Genomic DNA, 24,860 nt, shown 5'->3' on the forward strand with positions numbered 1-24,860 from the left:
TTCCAAAGCAGCGGTTAGTCATTAGTGGTTAGCCAGTCTCACTGTATCTCTGGATGAGCACAGATCAACACCAGGGGTGCGTTCAACCAGGCGAACAGTTTGTGATTGTTAGCTAACAGAAGCTAACACATTCTATATGATTTGTGTAAGCAACAAAAATTTGCTAGCAGTCTGAAAAGATGTGGAGTGATGGAGCACAGAGCCACACCAGGAGAAGTAGAGGATCACAGATCTACACCAGGAGTAGTAGAGGAGCACAGAGCCACATCAGGAGTAGTAGAGGAGCACAGAGCCACACCAGGAGTAGTAGAGGAGCACAGAGCCACACCAGGAGAAGTAGAGGATCACAGATCTACACCAGGAGTAGTAGAGGAGCACAGAGCCACATCAGGAGTAGTAGAGGAGCACAGAGCCACACCAGGAGTAGTAGAGGAGCACAGATCTACACCAGGAGTAGTAGAGGAGCACAGATCTACACCAGGAGTAGTAGAGGAGCACAGAGCCACACCAGGAGTAGTAGAGGAGCACAGATCTACACCAGGAGTAGTAGAGGAGCACAGAGCCACACCAGGAGTAGTAGAGGAGCACAGAGCCACACCAGGAGTAGTAGAGGAGCACAGAGCCACACCAGGAGTAGTAGAGGAGCACAGAGCCACACCAGGAGTAGTAGAGGAGCACAGAGCCACACCAGGAGTAGTAGAGGAGCACAGAGCCACACCAGGAGTAGTAGAGGAGCACAGAGCCACACCAGGAGTAGTAGAGGAGCACAGATCTACACCAAGAGGAGTAAAGGAAACAGAGGAACAAAGTCTTTGTGCTTATGCATCCTGGTAAAACTTCCGAGGTTGCAGTCCATCCACTCAGATGAACATTCTGTGTATAGGTCTTTCAGCTCCAATGCCAGAGTTCTTCCCTGGATCTGACATTCCTGATTATGCAGGCCAGACAAATGACCTTTAAGTCCTAGATGTCTCTGCCTTACAGCTAACCAGTCCTCCTTCAGGTCAGCTTGTTGGGGTTGTGGACAAAAAAAAAGTAGTAGTTGTCATTACATTAAAGTGGTAGTTGTCATTACATTAAAGTAGTAGTTGTCATTACGTCAGCTGGCTATAGGTCGGTTACAGGAAATGCTCACTACCACATATATCTGTGGAAATATATGCTGGTCTGCTATATATTAGACATCTTGGGAGGAAGTTTTGTTTTTCACGTTTCTTTCTGGAGGTATGCAATTCCTCTAGCAGATATCATCAGCTGCATAACAAGGCATTCAGTCCAGCAACAGGTGCTATATGAAAAATCTAATATATCAGAAGAAATGTATGTACACTGTTCCGCCACATATCATTAAAAAGCCAAGGGTTTCCAGTTGTCTCTCTGTAGATATGTTGTTCCTTGCTGTATCAGGTATCAGTCTGTAGTTGTTGCTGAAGCAGGTATCAAATTGTAGTTGAACTGTGGTTGTTGCTGTATCAGGAATCAGTCTGTAGTTGATGCTGTAGCAGGTATCAGTCTGTAGTTGAACTGTAGTTGTTACTGTATCAGGAATCAGTCTGTAGTTGATGCTGTAGCAGGAATCAGTCTGTAGTTGATGCTGTAGCAGGTATCAGTCTGTAGTTGAACTGTAGTTGTTGCTGAAAGCAGACATCAGTCTGTAGTTGTTGCTGTAGCAGGTATCAGTCTGTAGTTGAACTGTAGTTGTTGCTGTAGCAGGTATCAGTCTGTAGCTGATGCTGTAGCAGGTATCAGTCTGTAGCTGATTCTGTAGCATGTATCAGTCTGTAGTTGTTGCTGTAGCAGGTATCAGTCTGTAGTTGTTGCTGAAAGCAGGTATTAGTCTGTAGTTGTTGCTGTAACAGGTATCAGTCTGTGGTTGTTGCTGTAGCAAGTATTAGTCTGTAGTTGAACTGTAGTTGTTGTTGTAGCAGGTATCAGTCTGTAGTTGTTGCTGTTGCTGTAACAGGTATCAGTCTGTAATTGTTGCTGTAGCAGGTTTCAGTCTGTAGTTGAACTGTAGTTGTTGCTGTAGCAGGTAACAGTCTGTAGTTGTTGCTGTATCATGTATCAGTCTGTAGTTGATGCTGTAGCAGGTTTCAGTCTGTAGTTGAACTGTAGGTGTTGCTGTAGCAGGTCTCAGTCTGTAGTTGTTGCTGTAGCAGGTAACAGTCTGTAGTTGAACTGTAGTTGTTGCTGTAGCAGGTATCAGTCTGTAGTTGTTGCTGAAGCAGGTATCAATTTGTAGTTGAACTGTAGTTGTTGCTGTAACAGGTATCAGTCTGTAGTTGTTGCTGTATCATGTATCAGTCTGTGTTGATGCTGTAGCAGGTATCAGTCTGTAGTTGTTGCTGAAAGCAGGTATTAGTCTGTAGTTGTTGCTGTAACAGGTATCAGTCTGTAGTTGTTGCTGTAGCAAGTATTAGTCTGTAATTGAACTGTAGTTGTTGTTGTAGCAGGTATCAGTCTGTAGTTGTTGCTGTTGCTGTAACAGGTATCAGTCTGTAATTGTTGCTGTAGCATGTTTCAGTCTGTAGTTGAACTGTAGTTGTTGCTGTAGCAGGTAACAGTCTGTAGTTGTTGCTGTATCATGTATCAGTCTGTAGTTGATGCTGTAGCAGGTTTCAGTCTGTAGTTGAACTGTAGGTGTTGCTGTAGCAGGTCTCAGTCTGTAGTTGTTGCTGTAGCAGGTAACAGTCTGTAGTTGTTGCTGTATCATGTATCAGTCTGTAGTTGATGCTGTAGCAGGTATCAGTCTGTAGTTATGTTGTTCCTTTGACTGATAGTCTGTAGTTTAACTGTAGTTGTTGCTGAAAGCAGATATCAGTCTGCAGTTGTTGCTGTAGCAGGTATCAGTCTGTAGTTGAACTGTGTTGTTGCTGTATCAGGTATCAGTCTGTAGTTGTTGCTGTATCATGTATCAGTCTGAAGTTGATGCTCTAACAGGTATCAGTCTGTAGCTGTTGCTGTAGCAAGTATCAGTCTGTAGTTGAACTGTAGCAGGTTTCAGTCTGTAGTTGTTTCTGTATCAGGTATTAGTCTGTAGTTGTTGCTGTAGCAGGTATCAGTCTGTCCTGGTTGCTGTATCAGGGATCAGTCTGTAGTTTTTTCTGTATCAGGTACCAGTCTGTAGTTTTTTCTGTATCAGGTATCAGTCTGTAGTTTAACTGTAGTTGTTTCTGTGTCAGGTATCAGTCTGTAGTTAACTGTAGTTGTTGCTGTATCAGGTATGAGTCTGTAGTTGTTGCTGAAGCAGGTATCAGTCTGTAGTTGTTGCTGTAGCAGGTATCAGTCTGTAGTTAACTGTAGTTGTTGCTGTATCAGGTATCAGTCTGTAGTTGTTTCTGTATCAGGTATCAGTCTGTAGTTGTAGCTGTATCAGGTATCAGTCTGTAGTTGTTTCTGTATCAGGTATCAGTCTGTAGTTGTTTCTGTAGCAGGTATCAGTCTGTAGTTGTTTCTGTATCAGGTATCAGTCTGTAGTTGTTGCTGTATCAGGTATCAGTCTGTAGTTGTTTCTGTATCAGGTATCAGTCTGTAGTTGTTTCTGTATCTGGTATCAGTCTGTAGTTGTTGCTGTATCAGGTATCAGTCTGTAGTTTAACTGGAGTTGTTACTGTAACAGGTATCAGTCTGTAGTTGTTGCTGTAGCAGGTATAAGTCTGTAGTTGTTGCTGTAGCAGGTATAAGTCTGTAGTTGAACTGTAGTTGTTTCTGTATCAGGTATCAGTCTGTAGTTAACTGTAGTTGTTGCTGTATCAGGTATCAGTCTGTAGTTGTTGCTGTAGCAGGTATCAGTCTGTAGTTGTTGCTGTAGCAGGTATCAGTCTGTAGTTGAACTGTAGTTGTTGCTGTAACAGGTATCAGTCTGTAGTGGTTTCTGTATCAGGTATCAATCTGTAGATGTTGCTGTAGCAGGTATCAGTCTGTAGTTGTTGCTGTAGCAGGTATCGGTCTGTAGTTATTGCTGTAACATGTATCAGTCTGTAGTTGAACTGTAGTTGTTGCCTTAGCAGGTATCAGTCTGTAGTTGTTGCTGCAGCAGGTATCAGTCTGTAGTTGTTTCTGTAGCAGGTATCAGTCTGTAGTTGTTGCTGTAACTGGTATCAGTCTGTAGTTGTTGCTGTAGCGGGTATCATTCTGTAGTTGTTGCTGTAGCAGCTACCTGTCTGTAGTTGAACTGTTGTTGTTGCTGTAGCAGGTTTCAGTCTCTAGTTGAACTCTAGTTGTTGCTGTAGCAGGTATCAGTCTGTAGTTGTTGCTGTATCAGGTAACAGTCTGTAGTTGAACTGTAGTTGTTGCCGTAGCAGGTATCAGTCTGTAGTTGTTGCTGTAGCAGGTATCAGTCTGTAGTTGAACTGTAGTGGTTGCCGTAGCAGGTATCAGTCTGTAGTTGTTGCTGTAGCAGGTATCAGTCTGTAGTTGAACTGTTGCTGTAGCAGGTATCAATCTGTAGTTGTTGCTTTAGCAGGTATCAGTGTGTAGTTGTAGCTGTATCAGGTATCAGTCTGTAGTTGTTGCTGTAACAGGTATCAGTTTGTAGTTGTTGCTGTAGCAGGTATCAGTCTGTAGTTGAACTGTAGTTGTTGCTGTAGTAGGTATCAGTCTGGAGTTGTTGCTGTAGCAGGTATCAGTCGTTGTACTCGGGTTGAAGATGTGTTAGGGCAGGTAGACACAGGACATGTGTTTCTCCTGTTCAGGTGACTACCGTAACCTCTGCCTGGGGAGAGGAAAGACAGAATAGTCATTTACAGTCTGTAATCATATAGTCTCTAGCTCTCCTAAATATGATAGTATCTTGCTGTCCTGGATATAATAGTCTCTAGATGTTCTGGATAGAATAGTCTCTAGCTGTCCTGGATGGAATCGTTTCTAGCTGTCCTGGATAGAATAGTCTCCAGCTGTCTGGGATAGAATAGTCTCTAGCTGTCTGGGATAGAATTGTTTCTAGCTGTCCTGGATATAATAGTCTCTATTATCTAAATGTCCTGGATAGAATAGTCTCTAGCTGTCTGGGATAGAATAGTCTCTATCTGTCCTGGATAGAATAGTCTCTATTATCTAGCTGTCTGAGATAGAATAGTCTCTAGCTGTCTGGGATAGAATAGTCTCTAGCTGTCTGGGATAGAATAGTCTCTAGCTGTCCTGGATAGAATAGTCTCTACCTGTCCTGGATAGAATAGTCTCTAGATGTCCTGGAAAAAATAGTCTCTAGATGTCTGGGATAGAATGGTCTCTAGCTGTCTGGGATAGAATAGTCTCTAGCTGGTTGGGATAGAATAGTCTCTAGCTGTCTGGGATAGAATAGTCTCTAGCTGGTTGGGATAGAATAGCCTCTAGTTGTCTGGGATAGAATAGTCTCTACCTGTCCTGGATAGAATAGTCTCTAGCTGTCCTGGATAGAATAGTCTCTACCTGTCCTGGATAGAATAGTCTCTAGCTGGTTGGGATAGAATAGTCTCTAGTTGTCTGGGATAGAATAGTCTCTAGATGTCTGGGATAGAATAGTCTCTAGCTGTCCTGGATAGAATAGTCTCTAGTTGTCTGGGATAGAATAGCCTCCAACATCTTTGACTGAGTTGAGTTAACTGCCAGAGGCAGGGCAAGGGAGGAGAATGCACAACAAGCCTCTGCAGTATGTCTCAGCAGGCGTCGTGTTGGACAGATAAGACAGGGTAGAAGATAGATCTACTTACTGACAGCATAATCAAAGAGCTAATCCTGTCTCTAAAGCATTCACATGTTGGCTAATCAGTTAATATCCAAGTGTATGAAATTGAAAGGTAACATTGGATATGTGAATCCGCTGACCTGATGGGGCCTAAACCATCTAATATATAGCTGATGTGGTAGGACCTAGACCTGTCAGCTTTAGCTGATGTTTGAAGACAATTTTGTAAATCTGTCATTTAAATCTGATAAAAGCCACATAAGTGTCTATGTGTGTGTGTGTGCATGCGTTAAATCAATTGGCGAAGGAAAACGACATTCTAAAGTCTGCTATTCTCATTGAAACAGGCCTTGGTTGAGTGTGTGATCTGAATATCAATACAGTGGAGTAGTACTTAGTCCCAAACTCTTCATTACAGCCACAGAGGAATACCAAATAAGAAATTATATCAAAACATGACTTGTCTGTGGTGTGTGTGTGTGTGGTGTGTGTGTGGTGTGTGTGTGTGTGTGTGTGTGTGTGTGGTGTGTGTGTGTGTGTGTGTGTGTGTGGTGTGTGTGTGTGTGTGTGTGTGGTGTGTGGTGTGTGTGTGGTGTGTGTGTGTGTGTGTGTGTGTGTGTGTGTGTGTGTGGTGTGTGTGTGGTGTGTGTGTGTGTGTGTGTGTGTGGTGTGTGTGTGTGTGTGTGTGTGTGTGGTGTGTGTGTGTGTGTGTGTGTGTGGTGTGTGTGTGTGTGTGTGTGTGTGTGTGTGTGTGTGTGGTGTGTGGTGTGTGTGTGTGTGTGGTGTGTGTGTGTGTGTGTGTGTGTGTGTGTGTGTGTGTGTGTGTGTGTGTGTGTGTGTGTGTGTGTGTGTGTGTGTGTGGTGTGTGTGTGTGTGTGTGTGTGTGTGTGTGTGTGTGTGTGTGTGTGTGTGTGTGTTGTGTGTGTGTGTGTGTGTGTGTGTGTGGTGTGTGTGTGTGTGTGTGTGTGTGTGTGTGTGTGTGTGTGGTGTGTGTGTGTGTGTGTGTGTGTGTGTGTGTGTGGTGTGTGTGTGTGTGTGTGTGGTGTGTGTGTGTGTGTGTGTGGTGTGTGTGTGTGTGTGTGTGTGTGTGTGTGTGTGTGTGTGTGTGTGTGTGGTGTGTGGTGTGTGTGTGTGTGTGGTGTGTGTGTGTGTGTGTGTGTGTGTGTGTGTGTGTGTGTGTGTGTGTGTGTGTGTGTGTGTGTGTGTGTGTGGTGTGTGTGGTGTGTGTGTGTGTGTGTGTGTGTGTGTGTGGTGTGTGTGTGTGTGTGTGTATGTGTGGTGTGTGTGTGTGTGGTGTGTGTGTGTGTGGTGTGTGGTGTGTGGTGTGTGTGTGTGGTGTGTGTGTGTGGTGTGTGTGTGTGGTGTGTGTGTGTGTGTGTGTGTGTGTGTGTGGTGTGTGTGTGTGGTGTGTGTGTGTGTGGTGTGTGGTGTGTGGTGTGTGGTGTGTGGTGTGTGGTGTGTGGTGTGTGGTGTGTGGTGTGTGTGTGTGGTGTGTGTGTGTGTGTGTGTGTGTGTGTGTGGTGTGTGTGTGTGTGGTGTGTGTGTGTGTGGTGTGTGGTGTGTGGTGTGTGTGTGTGGTGTGTGTGTGTGGTGTGTGTGTGTGGTGTGTGTGTGTGTCTGTGGTGTGTGTGTGTGTGTGTGTGGTGTGTGTGTGTGTGGTGTGTGGTGTGTGGTGTGTGGTGTGTGGTGTGTGGTGTGTGGTGTGTGTGTGTGTGTGTGGTGTGTGGTGTGTGGTGTGTGGTGTGTGGTGTGTGTGTGTGTGTGTACCAACCTGTCAATGCAGAATCTGCTGCACTCTATGTCCGTCTGCTCTGCACACACACAGCGCTGTGATTCCTTCCCTCCTCCTCCTCCTCCTCCTCCTCCTCCTCCTCCTCCTCCTCCTCCTCCTCCTCCTCCCCCTCCTCTCTCACTGGAGCGACGTACACGCTGGGAGCTTCTGTAGCTGGACATACCGTACGGCACTGTACGCCTACACAAACACACACAGGCAAATCATTAGCATAGGGGTGGCAGGTAGCCTGGCAGTAATGTAGCTGTTAGAGCATTGGGACGGTAACCCAAAAGGTTGCTTGTTTGAATCCCCAAGGTGGAAAATTCTGCTGTTCTGCCACTGAGCAAGGCACTTAACAACTTCTCTCTGAGTGACGATGACATCGCTTAAGGCAGCCTTCTGCATCTCTCTGATTCAGTTTCAATTGAAAGCATTCAGACTAGGTTCCCCATGTACCATATCGTACATATCAATAGGTTCCCCATGTACCATATCGTACATATCAATAGGTTCCCCATGTACCATATCGTACATATCAATATATCAATATGTTCCCCATGTACCATGTCGTAGGTATCAATAGGTTCCCCATGTACCATATCGTACATATCAATAGGTTCCACATGTACCATACCGTACATATCAATAGGTTCCCCATGTACCATATCGTACATATCAATAGGTTCCCATGTACCATATCGTACATATCAATAGGTTCCCCATGTACCATATCGTATGTATCAATAGGTTCCCCATGTACCATATATAGATGTTCTGAAAGAGCTGCAAAATCTGGACCCCTACAAATCAGCCGGGCTAGACAATCTGGACCCTTTCTTTCTAAAATTATCTGCCGAAATTGTTGCCACCCCTATTACTAGCCTGTTCAACCTCTCTTTCGTGTCGTCTGAGATTCCCAAAGATTGGAAAGCAGCTGCGGTCATCCCCCTCTTCAAAGGGGGGGACACTCTTGACCCAAACTGCTACAGACCTATATCTATCCTACCGTGCCTTTCTAAGGTCTTCGAAAGCCAAGTCAACAAACAGATTACCGACCATTTCGAATCTCACCATACCTTCTCTGCTATGCAATCTGGTTTCAGAGCTGGTCATGGGTGCACCTCAGCCACGCTCAAGGTCCTAAACGATATCTTAACCGCCATCGATAAGAAACATTACTGTGCAGCCGTATTCATTGATCTGGCCAAGGCTTTCGACTCTGTCAATCACCATATCCTCATCGGCAGACTCGACAGCCTTGGTTTCTCAAATGATTGCCTCGCCTGGTTCACCAACTACTTCTCTGATAGAGTTCAGTGTGTCAAATCGGAGGGTCTGCTGTCCGGACCTCTGGCAGTCTCTATGGGGGTGCCACAGGGTTCAATTCTTGGACCGACTCTCTTCTCTGTATACATCAATGAGGTCGCTCTTGCTGCTGGTGAGTCCCTGATCCACCTCTACGCAGACGACACCATTCTGTATACTTCCGGCCCTTCTTTGGACACTGTGTTAACAACACTCCAGGCAAGCTTCAATGCCATACAACTCTCCTTCCGTGGCCTCCAATTGCTCTTAAATACAAGTAAAACTAAATGCATGCTCTTCAACCGATCGCTACCTGCACCTACCTGCCTGTCCAACATCACTACTCTGGACGGCTCTGACTTAGAATACGTGGACAACTACAAATACTTAGGTGTCTGGTTAGATTGTAAACTCTCCTTCCAGACCCATATCAAACATCTCCAATCCAAAGTTAAATCTAGAATTGGCTTCCTATTTCGCAACAAAGCATCCTTCACTCATGCTGCCAAACATACCCTTGTAAAACTGACCATCCTACCAATCCTCGACTTTGGCGATGTCATTTACAAAATAGCCTCCAATACCCTACTCAACAAATTGGATGCAGTCTATCACAGTGCAATCCGTTTTAGCACCAAAGCCCCATATACTACCCACCATTGCGACCTGTACGCTCTCGTTGGCTGGCCCTCGCTTCATACTCGTCGCCAAACCCACTGGCTCCATGTCATCTACAAGACCCTGCTAGGTAAAGTCCCCCCTTATCTCAGCTCGCTGGTCACCATAGCATCTCCCACCTGTAGCACACGCTCCAGCAGGTATATCTCTCTAGTCACCCCCAAAACCAATTCTTTCTTTGGCCGCCTCTCCTTCCAGTTCTCTGCTGCCAATGACTGGAACGAACTACAAAAATCTCTGAAACTGGAAACACTTATCTCCCTCACTAGCTTTAAGCACCAACTGTCAGAGCAGCTCACAGATTACTGCACCTGTACATAGCCCACCTATAATTTAGCCCAAACAACTACCTCTTTCCCAACTGTATTTCATTTTTATTTATTTATTTATTTTGCTCCTTTGCACCCCATTATTTTTTATTTCTACTTTGCACATTCTTCCATTGCAAAACTACCATTCCAGTATTTTACTTGCTATATTGTATTTACTTTGCCATCATGGCCTTTTTTGCCTTTACCTCCCTTCTCACCTCATTTGCTCACATTGTATATAGACTTGTTTATACTGCATTATTGACTGTATGTTTGTTTTTACTCCATGTGTAACTCTGTGTCGTTTTATCTGTCGAACTGCTTTGCTTTATCTTGGCCAGGTCGCAATTGTAAATGAGAACTTGTTCTCAACTTGCCTACCTGGTTAAATAAAGGTGAAAAAAAAATAATAATAATAATAATATCGTACATATCAATAGGTTCCCCATGTACCATATCGTACATATCAATAGGTTCCCCGTGTACCATATCGTACATACCAATAGGTTCCCCATGTACCATATCGCACATATCAATAGGTTTCCCATGTACCATATCGTACATATCAATAGGTTCCCCATGTACCATATGTACATATCAATAGGTTCCCCATGTACCATATCGTACATATCAATAGTTTCCTCTTCCAATTGAACAGCTTTATTTCATTGCAAATCTATTTTTAAATCAATATTAGTATATCTAGAATATCTACAACACACAGGTGGGGGAGAAGAGGAGGAGGGAGAGAGGGTGAAGGAGAAGAGGAGGGAGAGAGTGTGGAGGAGGAGGAGAGGAGGAGGGAGAGACGGTGGAGGAGAGGAGGAGAGGAAGGAGGGAGAGAGGATGGAGGAGCAGAGGAGGGAGAGGAGGAGGAGGGAGAGAGGGTGGAGGAGGGAGAAGAGGAGGGAGAGGAGGGGGATGGAGAGGGAGAGGAGGAGAGAGAGAGGATTGATGAGAGGAGGAGAACGGAGAGCGAGAAGAGGGAGAGAGGGTGAAGGAGGAGGAGAGGAGGAGTGAGAGAGGCTGGAGCAGGAGAGTAAGATGGTGGAGGTTGGAGGTAGAGAGGTGGAGGACGACGAGTAGGAGGGTGGAGGAGGTTGGAGGTAGAGAGGTGGAGGACGACGAGTAGGAGGGTGGAAGAGGTTGGAGGTAGAGAGTAAAATGCTTCCCAAGTGGCACCCTATTCCCTATATACCTGCACTACTTTTGACCAGAGCCCCATGGCTACTTTAATGAATAGGGTGTCATTAGGGACAAAACCTCTCTGCTTGCTGTACTTCACGTTACAGTCTCAATTTCAATTTAATTAAATTCAAAGGGCTTTATTGACAGGTGAAACATATTTTACATTACCAAAGCAAGTGAAATAGATAATTTAAAAAAGTGAAATAAACAATCAAAAATGATCAGTAAACATTACACAAAGAGACATTTCATATGTTATGTTGTGTTTTTGTGTTTTTAAAGATGTGCAAATAGTTCAAGCATGAAACGAAAATAAATAAACATAAAGATGGGTTGTATTTACAATGGTGTTGTTCTTCAGTGGTTGCCCTTTTTTGTGGCAACAGGTCACACATCTTACTGCTGTGATGGAGTGCTAGTATTTATCAACATTGGGTTTGTTTTCGAATTCTTTGTGGGTCTGTGTAATCTCAGGGAAATATGTGTCTCTAATATGGTCATACATTTGGCAGGAGGTCAGGAAGTGCAGCTCAGTTTCCACCTCATTTTGTGGGCAGTGAGCACATAGCCTGTCTTCTCTTGAGAGCCATGTCTGCCTACGGCGGCCTTTCTCGATAGCAAGGCTATGCTCACTGAGTCTGTACATAGTCAAAGCTTTCCTTAAGTTTGGGTCAGTCACAGTGGTCAGGTATTCTGCCACTGTGCATTCTCTGATTAGGGCCAAATAGCATTCTAGTTTGCTCAGTTTTTTGGTAAATTCTTTATAATGTGTCAAGTAATTTAATGATCTTTTTGTTTTCTCATGATTTGGTTGGGTGTAATTGTGTTGCTGTCCTGGGGCACTGTGGGGTGTGTTTGTGTTTGTGAACAGAGCCCCAGGACCAGCTTGCTTAGGGGACTCTTCTCTAGGTTCATCTCTCTGTAGGTGATGGCTTTGTTATGGAAGGTTTGGGAATCGCTTCTTTTTAGGTGGTTGTAGAATTTAGTCTCTCTTCTGGATGTTGTTCATTAGCGGGTATCGGTCTAATTCTGATATGCATTATTTGGTGTTTTAGGTTGTACACAGAGGATGTTTTTGCAGAATTCTGCATGCAGAGTCTCAATTTGGTGTTTGTCCCATTTTGTGAATTCTTGGTTGGTGAGCGGACCCCAGACCTCATAACCATGAAGGGCAATAGGTTCTATAAATGATTCAAGTATTTTTAGCCAGATCCTAATTGGGATGTCAAATTTTATGTTCCTTTTGATGGCGTAGAAGGCCTTTCTTGCCTTGTCTTTCAGATCGATCACAGCTTTCTGGAAGTTACCTGTGGCGCTGATGTTAAGGCCGAGGTAGGTATAGTTTGTTGTGTGCTTTAGGGCAACGGTGTCTAGGTGGAATTTGTATATGTGGTCCTGGCGACTGGACCATTTTTGGAACACTATTATTTTTGTCTTACTTATTTACTGCCAGGTCCCAGGTCTGACAGAATCTGTGTAGAATATCTAGGTGCTGCTGTAGGCCCTCCTTGGTTGGGGACAGAAGCAGCAGATCAGCAAACAATAGACATTTGTCTTCAGATTCTAGTAGGGTGAGGCTGGGTGCTGCAGACTCTTCTAGTGACCTTGCCAATTAGTTGATATAAATGTTGAAGAGTGGGGCTCAAACTGCATCCCTGTCTCACCCCACGGCCCTCTGGGAAGAAACATGTAACCAAACACTTGTTGTTTGTGTACATGGATTTTATCATGTCATATGTTTTTCCCCCACACCGCTTTGCATTGATTTCTTATAGCCCTCATGTCTAATTGGTTCAAAGCTTCTTCTTCTTATAGCCCTCATGTCAAATTGGTTCAAAGCTTCTTCTTCTTATAGCCCTCATGTCAAATTGGTTCAAAGCTTCTTCTTCTTATAGCCCTCATGTCAAATTGGTTCAAAGCTTCTTCTTCTTATAGCCCTCATGTCAAATTGGTTCAAAGCTTCTTCTTCTTATAGCCCTCATGTCAAATTGGTTCAAAGCTTCTTCTTCTTATAGCCCTCATGTCTAATTGGTTCAAAGCTTCTTCTTCTTATAGCCCTCATGTCTAATTGGTTCAAAGCTTCTTCTTCTTATAGCCCTCATGTCTAATTGGTTCAAAGCTTCTTCTTCATATAGCCCTCATGCCAAATTGGTTCAAAGCTTCTTCTTCTTATAGCCCTCATGTCTAATTGGTTCAAAGCTTCTTCTTCTTATAGCCCTCATGTCAAATTGGTTCAAAGCTTCTTCTTCTTATAGCCCTCATGTCAAATTAGTTCAAAGCTTCTTCTTCTTATAGCCCTCATGTCTAATTGGTTCAAAGCTTCTTCTTCTTATAGCCCTCATGCCAAATTGGTTCAAAGCTTCTTCTTCTTATAGCCCTCATGTCAAATTGTTTCAAAGCTTCTTCTTCTTATAGCCCTCATGTCAAATTGGTTCAAAGCTTCTTCTTCTTATAGCCCTCATGTCAAATTGGTTCAAAGCTTCTTCTTCTTATAGCCCTCATGTCAAATTGGTTCAAAGCTTCTTCTTCTTATAGCCCTCATGTCAAATTGGTTCAAAGCTTCTTCTTCTTATAGCCCTCATGCCAAATTGGTTCAAAGCTTCTTCTTCATATAGCCCTCATGTCAAATTGGTTCAAAGCTTCTTCTTCTTATAGCCCTCATGCCAAATTGGTTCAAAGCTTCCCCTTTTTTTAAATCAACAAAAACACTTTGCCTTTTGTTTTCTGTTTGTTTGTTTGTCAATTAGGGTGAATACTTGGTCTGCCGTACGTTCATTTGGTTGTACATTGTTTTCACTAAAGAAATGTAGAAGTCCGCTGTTAATGATCATGCAGAGGATTTAACCCAAGGTTGCTGTTTATGTATATCCCACAGTAGTTATTGGGGGCAAAAAGATGGAAGCTGTTTTTTTTTCATACAACTCCACTTTGTGTTGTTTGTTTAGTGTGTTTCAATTTTCCCAGAAGTGGTTAGATTCTATGGATTCTTCAATTATATTGAACTGATTTCTGAAGTTCTATTTCTCTCTCTCTCTCTCTCTCTCTCTCTCTCTCTCTCTCTCTCTCTCTCTCTCTCTCTCTCTCTCTCTCTCTCTCTCTCTCTCGGAGCTGCAGGCTGGAATGTTGTGATCAAGTCAAGACATTGAGGAGAACTGTTTTTGTTTCACACTAAGAGATTAACAATTACAACATTTTTGGTGTAAGAAGTAAGAGCTGGCTGTCTGATCGGAAAAGTTTTTATTATTTATGAACGTCCTGTTCTGACAGTAGACACCCTATACCCTCTTTAGTGCATTGGATCTGGGTGGATCTGAATGGAGCTGAGAGGAGCTGAGCTGAGTGTAGCTGAGAGGAGCTGAGAGGGAGCTGAGTGGAGCTGAGAAGTGCTGAGCGGAGCTGAATGGATCTGAGAGGAGCTGAGTGGATCTGAATGGATCTGAGAGGAGCTGAGTGGAGCTGAGAAGTGCTGAGCGGAGCTGATTGGATCTGAGAGGAGCTGAATGGAGCTGAATGGATCTGAGAGGAACTGAGTGGAGCTGAGAAGTGCTGAGCGGAGCTGAATGGATCTGAGAGGAGCTGAGTGGAGCTGAATGGATCTGAGAGGAACTGAGTGGAGCTGAGAAGTGCTGAGCGGAGCTGAATGGATCTGAGAGAAGCTGAATGGATCTGAGAGGGGCTGAATGGATCTGAGAGGCGCTGAATGGAATTAAGTGGAGAGATGTGTAGAGAGGTGAAACTTTACATACCGTAGAATCATAGCATCATTCACCAAGTAATTTCCTGTCACGAACTCCTGTCACAAACTCGGATAACTCCTGCGCCACAACCTGTTGCGTCAGCATATTTTGTTCATAAGTGTTTGTGTCAACACCTGCTACCAATTAGCCAACTAGCTAGCTAGGTTTCAATGGAGACCGTTTCGCCTGGAATAGCTAACGTTTCCAGCGCTGTAGAAGCTGTGTTTATTACGCTCTTTTCCGGGACATTATTGACAATCCGGAGATCCAATGCGGCAATTGTTTGCTAGTGGAGGTTTACAGGAATGAGGTGGCTAGATGATTGTTGACTATAGGAAAAGGAGGACTGAGCACGCCCCCATTCTCATCGACAAGGCTGTAGTGGAGCAGGTTGAGAGCTTCAAGTACCTTGGTGTCCAAATCAACAACAAACTAACATGGTCCAAGAACAACAAGACAGTCATGAAAAGTGCATGACAAAACCTATTCCCCCTTTTTGGCATCCTCAAAAGGTTTTACAGCTGCACCATCGAGAGCATCCTGACGGGTTGCATCACTGCCTGGTATGGCAACTGCTCGGGCTCTGACCTCAAGGCACTGCAGAGGATAGTGCGTACGGCCCAGTACATCACTGGGGCCAAGCTTCCTGCCAATCCAGGACCTCTATACCAGGCGGTGTCAGAGGAAGGCGCTAAAGATTGTCAAAGACTCCAGCCACCCTAGTCATAGACTGTTCTCTCTGCTACCGCACGGCAAGCAGAACCGGTGCGCCAAGTCTAGGACCAAGAGGCTTCTAAAACAGCTTCTACCCCCAAGCCATAAAACTCCTGAACCTCTAATCAAATGGCTACCTAGACTTTTTGCATTGCCCCCCACCAGCCCCATCCTTTATGCCACTGGTACTCTGTTATTATCTATGCATAGTAATTTTAATAACTCTACATACATGTACATATTACCTCAATTGCCTCAACTAACCGGTGCCCCTGCACATTGACTCAGTACCGGTACCCCCTGTATATAGTCTCCACATTGACTCAGTACCGGTACCCCCCGTATATAGTCTCCACATTGACTCAGTACCGGTACCCCCTGAATATAGCCTCAACATTGACTCTGTACCAGTACCCCCTGTATATAGCCTCCACATTGACTCTGTACCGGTACCCCCTGTATATAGTCTCCACATTGACTCTGTACCGGTACCCCCTGTATATAGTCTCCACATTGACTCAGTACCGTTACCCCCTGTATATAGCCTCCACATTGACTCTGTACCAGTACCCCCTGAATATAGCCTCCACATTGACTCAGTACCGGTACCCCCTGAATATAGCCTCCACATTGACTCTGTACCAGTACCCCCTGTATATAGCCTCCACATTGACTCTGTACCGGTACCCCCTGTATATAGTCTCCACATTGACTCTGTACCGGTACCCCCTGTATATAGTCTCCACATTGACTCAGTACCGGTACCCCCTGTATATAGCCTCCACATTGACTCTGTACCAGTACCCCCTGAATATAGCCTCCACATTGACTCTGTACCAGTACCCCCTGAATATAGCCTCCACATTGACTCTGTACCAGTACCCCCTGTATATAGCCTCCACATTGACTCTGTACCGGTACCCCCTGTATATAGTCTCCACATTGACTCTGTACCGGTACCCCCTGTATAAAGTCTCCACATTGACTCTGTACCGGTACCCCCTGAATATAGCCCCCACATTGACTCTGTACCAGTACCCCCTGTATATAGCCTCCACATTGACTCTGTACCAGTACCCCCTGTATATAGCCCCCACATTGACTCTGTACCAGTACCCCCTGTATATAGCCTCCACATTGACTCTGTACCGGTACCCCCTGTATATAGCCTCCACATTGACTCTGTACCAGAACCCCCTGTATATAGCCTCCACATTGACTCTGTACCGGTACCCCCTGTATATAGCCCCCACATTGACTCTGTACCAGTACCCCCTGTATATAGCCTCCACATTGACTCTGTACCAGTACCCCCTGTATATAGCCCCCACATTGACTCTGTACCAGTACTCCCTGAATATAGCCTCCACACTGACTCTGTACCGGTACCCCCTGTATATAGTCTCCACATTGACTCTGTACAGGTACACCCTGAATATAGCATCCACATTGACTCTGTACCGGTACCCCCTGTATATAGCCTCCACATTGACTCTGTACCGGTACCCCCTGTATATAGCCTCCACATTGACTCTGTACTGGTACCCCCTGTATATAGCCTCCACATTGACTCTGTACTGGTACCCCCTGTATATAGCCTCCACATTGACTCTGTACTGGTACCCCTGTATATAGCCTCCACATTGACTCTGTACTGGTACCCCCTGTATATAGCCTCCACATTGACTCTGTACTGGTGCCCCCTGTATATAGTCTCCACATTGACTCTGTACTGGTGCCCCCTGTATATAGTCTCCACATTGACTCTGTACCGGTACCCCCCTGTATATAGCCTCCACATTGACTCTGTACTGGTACCCTGTATATAGCCTCCACATTGACTCTGTACTGGTACCCCCTGTATATAGCTTCCACATTGACTCTGTACCGGTACCCCCTGTATATAGCCTACACATTGACTCTGTACCGGTACCCCCTGTATATAGCCTCCACATTGACTCTGTACCGGTACCCCCTGAATATAGCTTCCACATTGACTCTGTACTGGTACCCCCTGTATATAGCTTCCACATTGACTCTGTACCGGTACCCCCTGTATATAGCCTACGCATTGACTCTGTACCGGTACCCCCTGTATATAGCCTACACATTGACTCTGTACCGGTACCCCCTGAATATAGCCTCCACATTGACTCTGTACCGGTACCCCCTGAATATAGCCTCCACATTGACTCTGTACTGGTACCCCTGTATATAGTCTCCACATTGACTCTGTACCGGTACCCCCTGTATATAGTCTCCACATTGACTCTGTACTGGTACCCCTGTATATAGCCTCCACATTGACTCTGTACCGGTACCCCCTGAATATAGCCTCCACATTGACTCTGTACTGGTACCCCCTGTATATAGCCTCCACATTGACTCTGTACCAGTACCCCCTGTATATAGCCTCCACATTGACTCTGTACCGGTACCCCCTGTATATAGCCTCCACATTGACTCTGTACCGGTACCCCCTGTATATAGCCTCCACATTGACTCTGTACTGGTACCCCCTGTATATAGCCTCCACATTGACTCTGTACCGGTACCCCCTGTATATAGCCTCCACATTGACTCTGTACCGGTACCCCCTGTATATAGTCTCCACATTGACTCTGTACCGTAATACCCTGTATATAGCCTCCACATTGACTCTGTACCGGTACCCTGTATATAGCCTCCACATTGACTCTGTACCGGTACCTTGTATATAGCCTCCACATTGACTCTGTACTGGTACCCCCTGTATATAGCCTACACATTGACTCTGTACCGGTACCCCCTGAATATAGCTTCCACATTGACTCTGTACTGGTACCCCCTGTATATAGCTTCCACATTGACTCTGTACCGGTACCCCCTGTATATAGCCTACACATTGACTCTGTACCGGTACCCCCTGTATATAGCCTCCACATTGACTCTGTACCGGTACCCCCTGTATATAGTCTCCACATTGACTCTGTACCGGTACCCCCTGTATATAGTCTCCACATTGACTCTGTACCGGTACCCCCTGAATATAGCCCCCACATTGACTCTGTACCAGTACCCCCTGTATATAGCCTCCAAATTGACTCTGTACCGGTACCCCCTGTATATAGCCTCCACATTGACTCTGTACCAGAACCCCCTGTATATAGCCTCCACATTGACTCTGTACCGGTACCCCCTGTATATAGCCCCCACATTGACTCTGTACCAGTACCCCCTGTATATAGCCTCCAAATTGACTCTGTACCGGTACCCCCTGTATATAGCCTCCACATTGACTCTGTACCAGAACCCCCTGTATATAGCCTCCACATTGACTCTGTACCGGTACCCCCTGTATATAGCCCCCACATTGACCCTGTACCAGTACCCCCTGTATATAGCCTCCACATTGACTCTGTACCAGTACCCCCTGTATATAGCCCCCACATTGACTCTGTACCAGTACCCCCTGAATATAGCCTCCACATTGACTCAGTACCGGTACCCCCTGAATATAGCCTCCACATTGACTCTGTACCAGTACCCCCTGTATATAGCCTCCACATTGACTCTGTACCGGTACCCCCTGTATATAGTCTCCACATTGACTCTGTACCGGTACCCCCTGTATATAGTCTCCACATTGACTCAGTACCGGTACCCCCTGTATATAGCCTCCACATTGACTCTGTACCAGTACCCCCTGAATATAGCCTCCACATTGACTCTGTACCAGTACCCCCTGAATATAGCCTCCACATTGACTCTGTACCAGTACCCCCTGTATATAGCCTCCACATTGACTCTGTACCGGTACCCCCTGTATATAGTCTCCACATTGACTCTGTACCGGTACCCCCTGTATAAAGTCTCCACATTGACTCTGTACCGGTACCCCCTGAATATAGCCCCCACATTGACTCTGTACCAGTACCCCCTGTATATAGCCTCCACATTGACTCTGTACCGGTACCCCCCTGTATATAGTCTCCACATTGACTCTGTACCGGTACCCCCTGAATATAGCCCCCACATTGACTCTGTACCAGTACCCCCTGTATATAGCCTCCAAATTGACTCTGTACCGGTACCCCCTGTATATAGCCTCCACATTGACTCTGTACCAGAACCCCCTGTATATAGCCTCCACATTGACTCTGTACCGGTACCCCCTGTATATAGCCCCCACATTGACTCTGTACCAGTACCCCCTGAATATAGCCTCCACATTGACTCTGTACCAGTACCCCCTGAATATAGCCTCCACATTGACTCTGTACCAGTACCCCCTGTATATAGCCTCCACATTGACTCTGTACCGGTACCCCCTGTATATAGTCTCCACATTGACTCTGTACCGGTACCCCCTGTATAAAGTCTCCACATTGACTCTGTACCGGTACCCCCTGAATATAGCCCCCACATTGACTCTGTACCAGTACCCCCTGTATATAGCCTCCACATTGACTCTGTACCAGTACCCCCTGTATATAGCCCCCACATTGACTCTGTACCAGTACCCCCTGTATATAGCCTCCACATTGACTCTGTACCGGTACCCCCTGTATATAGCCTCCACATTGACTCTGTACCAGAACCCCCTGTATATAGCCTCCACATTGACTCTGTACCGGTACCCCCTGTATATAGCCCCCACATTGACTCTGTACCAGTACCCCCTGTATATAGCCTCCACATTGACTCTGTACCAGTACCCCCTGTATATAGCCCCCACATTGACTCTGTACCAGTACCCCCTGAATATAGCCTCCACACTGACTCTGTACCGGTACCCCCTGTATATAGTCTCCACATTGACTCTGTACAGGTACACCCTGAATATAGCATCCACATTGACTCTGTACCGGTACCCCCTGTATATAGCCTCCACATTGACTCTGTACCGGTACCCCCTGTATATAGCCTCCACATTGACTCTGTACTGGTACCCCCTGTATATAGCCTCCACATTGACTCTGTACTGGTACCCCCTGTATATAGCCTCCACATTGACTCTGTACTGGTACCCCCTGTATATAGCCTCCACATTGACTCTGTACTGGTACCCCCTGTATATAGCCTCCACATTGACTCTGTACTGGTGCCCCCTGTATATAGTCTCCACATTGACTCTGTACTGGTGCCCCCTGTATATAGTCTCCACATTGACTCTGTACCGGTACCCCCTGTATATAGCCTCCACATTGACTCTGTACTGGTACCCTGTATATAGCCTCCACATTGACTCTGTACTGGTACCCCTGTATATAGCTTCCACATTGACTCTGTACCGGTACCCCCTGTATATAGCCTACACATTGACTCTGTACCGGTACCCCCTGTATATAGCCTCCACATTGACTCTGTACCGGTACCCCCTGAATATAGCTTCCACATTGACTCTGTACTGGTACCCCCTGTATATAGCTTCCACATTGACTCTGTACCGGTACCCCCTGTATATAGCCTACGCATTGACTCTGTACCGGTACCCCCTGTATATAGCCTACACATTGACTCTGTACCGGTACCCCCTGAATATAGCCTCCACATTGACTCTGTACCGGTACCCCCTGAATATAGCCTCCACATTGACTCTGTACTGGTACCCCTGTATATAGTCTCCACATTGACTCTGTACCGGTACCCCCTGTATATAGTCTCCACATTGACTCTGTACTGGTACCCCTGTATATAGCCTCCACATTGACTCTGTACCGGTACCCCCTGAATATAGCCTCCACATTGACTCTGTACTGGTACCCCCTGTATATAGCCTCCACATTGACTCTGTACCAGTACCCCCTGTATATAGCCTCCACATTGACTCTGTACCGGTACCCCCTGTATATAGCCTCCACATTGACTCTGTACCGGTACCCCCTGTATATAGCCTCCACATTGACTCTGTACTGGTACCCCCTGTATATAGCCTCCACATTGACTCTGTACCGGTACCCCCTGTATATAGCCTCCACATTGACTCTGTACCGGTACCCCCTGTATATAGTCTCCACATTGACTCTGTACCGTAATACCCTGTATATAGCCTCCACATTGACTCTGTACCGGTACCCTGTATATAGCCTCCACATTGACTCTGTACCGGTACCTTGTATATAGCCTCCACATTGACTCTGTACTGGTACCCCCTGTATATAGCCTACACATTGACTCTGTACCGGTACCCCCTGAATATAGCTTCCACATTGACTCTGTACTGGTACCCCCTGTATATAGCTTCCACATTGACTCTGTACCGGTACCCCCTGTATATAGCCTACACATTGACTCTGTACCGGTACCCCCTGTATATAGCCTCCACATTGACTCTGTACCGGTACCCCCTGTATATAGTCTCCACATTGACTCTGTACCGGTACCCCCTGTATATAGTCTCCACATTGACTCTGTACCGGTACCCCCTGAATATAGCCCCCACATTGACTCTGTACCAGTACCCCCTGTATATAGCCTCCAAATTGACTCTGTACCGGTACCCCCTGTATATAGCCTCCACATTGACTCTGTACCAGAACCCCCTGTATATAGCCTCCACATTGACTCTGTACCGGTACCCCCTGTATATAGCCCCCACATTGACTCTGTACCAGTACCCCCTGTATATAGCCTCCAAATTGACTCTGTACCGGTACCCCCTGTATATAGCCTCCACATTGACTCTGTACCAGAACCCCCTGTATATAGCCTCCACATTGACTCTGTACCGGTACCCCCTGTATATAGCCCCCACATTGACCCTGTACCAGTACCCCCTGTATATAGCCTCCACATTGACTCTGTACCAGTACCCCCTGTATATAGCCCCCACATTGACTCTGTACCAGTACCCCCTGAATATAGCCTCCACACTGACTCTGTACCGGTACCCCCTGTATATAGTCTCCACATTGACTCTGTACAGGTACCCCCTGAATATAGCCTCCACATTGACTCTGTACCGGTACCCCCTGTATATAGCCTCCACATTGACTCTGTACCGGTACCCCCTGTATATAGCCTCCACATTGACTCTGTACTGGTACCCCTGTATATAGCCTCCACATTGACTCTGTACTGGTACCCCCTGTATATAGCCTCCACACTGACTCTGTACTGGTACCCCCTGTATATAGCCTCCACATTGACTCTGTACTGGTACCCCCTGTATATAGCCTCCACATTGACTCTGTACTGGTGCCCCCTGTATATAGTCTCCACATTGACTCTGTACTGGTGCCCCCTGTATATAGTCTCCACATTGACTCTGTACCGGTACCCCCTGTATATAGCCTCCACATTGACTCTGTACTGGTACCCTGTATATAGCCTCCACATTGACTCTGTACTGGTACCCCCTGTATATAGCTTCCACATTGACTCTGTACCGGTACCCCCTGTATATAGCCTACACATTGAGTCTGTACCGGTACCCCCTGTATATAGCCTACACATTGACTCTGTACCGGTACCCCCTGAATATAGCTTCCACATTGACTCTGTACTGGTACCCCCTGTATATAGCTTCCACATTGACTCTGTACCGGTACCCCCTGTATATAGCCTACACATTGACTCTGTACCGGTACCCCCTGTATATAGCCTACACATTGACTCTGTACCGGTACCCCCTGAATATAGCCTCCACATTGACTCTGTACCGGTACCCCCTGAATATAGCCTCCACATTGACTCTGTACTGGTACCCCTGTATATAGTCTCCACATTGACTCTGTACCGGTACCCCCTGTATATAGTCTCCACATTGACTCTGTACTGGTACCCCTGTATATAGCCTCCACATTGACTCTGTACCGGTACCCCCTGAATATAGCCTCCACATTGACTCTGTACTGGTACCCCCTGTATATAGCCTCCACATTGACTCTGTACCAGTACCCCCTGTATATAGCCTCCACATTGACTCTGTACCGGTACCCCCTGTATATAGCCTCCACATTGACTCTGTACCGGTACCCCCTGTATATAGCCTCCACATTGACTCTGTACCGGTACCCCCTGTATATAGCCTCCACATTGACTCTGTACTGGTACCCCCTGTATATACCCTCCACATTGACTCTGTACCGGTACCCCCTGTATATAGCCTCCACATTGACTCTGTACCGGTACCCCCTGTATATAGTCTCCACATTGACTCTGTACCGTAATACCCTGTATATAGCCTCCACATTGACTCTGTACCGGTACCCTGTATATAGCCTCCACATTGACTCTGTACCAGTACCCTGTATATAGCCTCCACATTGACTCTGTACTGGTACCCCCTGTATATAGCCTCCACATTGACTCTGTACCGGTACCCCCTGTATATAGCCTCCACATTGACTCTGTACCAGTACCCCCTGTATATAGTCTCCACATTGACTCTGTACCGGTACCCCCTGTATATAACCTCCACATTGACTCTGTACCGGTACCACCTGTATATAGTCTCCACATTGACTCTGTACCGGTACCCCCTGTATATAGCCTCCACATTGACTCTGTACCGGTACCCCCTGTATATAACCTCCACATTGACTCTGTACCGGTACCCCCTGTATATAACCTCCACATTGACTCTGTACCGGTACCACCTGTATATAGCCTCCACATTGACTCTGTACCGGTACCCCCTGTATATAGCCTCCACATTGACTCTGTACCGGTACCCCCTGTATATAGCGTCCACATTGACTCTGTACCAGTACCCCCTGTATATAGCCTCCACATTGACTCTGTACCAGTACCCCCTGTATATAGCCTCCACATTGACTCTGTACCAGTACCCCCTGTATATAGCCTACACATTGACTCTGTACCGGTACCACCTGTATATAGCCTCCACATTGACTCTGTACCGGTACCCCCTGTATATAGCCTTGCCATTGACTCTGTACTGTAATACCCTGTATATAGCCTCCACATTGACTCTGTACCGGTACCCCCTGTATATAGCCTTGCCATTGACTCTGTACCGTAATACCCTGTATATAGCCTCCACATTGACTCTGTACCGGTACCCCCTGTATATAGCCTTGCCATTGACTCTGTACCGTAATACCCTGTATATAGTCTCACTGTTGTTATTTTATTTGCTGCTCTTTAATTATTTGTTCCTTTTATTTTTTATTATTCTTATATTCTTTGAACTGTATTGTTGGTTAGGGGCTTGTAATTAAGCATTTCACTGTAAGGTCTACACTTGTTGTATTTGGCGCATGTGACTAATAACATGTGATTTGATTTATCCTTAGCAAGCTAATTTTAATAATTTGTGAACTTGGGGAAAAAGCTAATTAGAACTCTCTCCTATGGCTGAACGCCGATCGGGCCTGATGGATGTTTCCTCACCTTGTCATCTGTCCCTAACTGAATGGCCTGTGCTACCTGGAACTTGCCTACCTACAAAGTCGTAGGTCATCTGCTTCTCCTCCTCCATCTTGTAGTGGAGTAGAAAAAGAACAACAGGAGGTTTATTCCAATCAACGCAAAGTCGTGGA

The 24,860-nt window shown here is 45.9% G+C and overlaps 1 protein-coding gene across 1 annotated transcript in view; it reads right to left on the reverse strand.

Moving 5' to 3' along the window:
- Window positions 1–387: 387 nt before the first annotated feature.
- The window catches only part of LOC116374128 (uncharacterized), a 76,731-nt gene continuing 52,258 nt past the window's right edge, over window positions 388–24,860 (reverse strand). The window contains exons 3-4 of the mRNA XM_031823927.1: window positions 7,539–7,637; window positions 388–772 (exon numbers count right to left, since the gene is read on the reverse strand). Coding sequence (XP_031679787.1) covers window positions 388–772; window positions 7,539–7,637 — 484 coding nt within the window. The remainder of the gene's footprint in view (window positions 773–7,538; window positions 7,638–24,860) is intronic.

The sequence above is a fragment of the Oncorhynchus kisutch genome, linkage group LG5 (genome assembly GCF_002021735.2).
Source record: "Oncorhynchus kisutch isolate 150728-3 linkage group LG5, Okis_V2, whole genome shotgun sequence".
Lineage (NCBI taxonomy): Eukaryota > Metazoa > Chordata > Actinopteri > Salmoniformes > Salmonidae > Oncorhynchus > Oncorhynchus kisutch.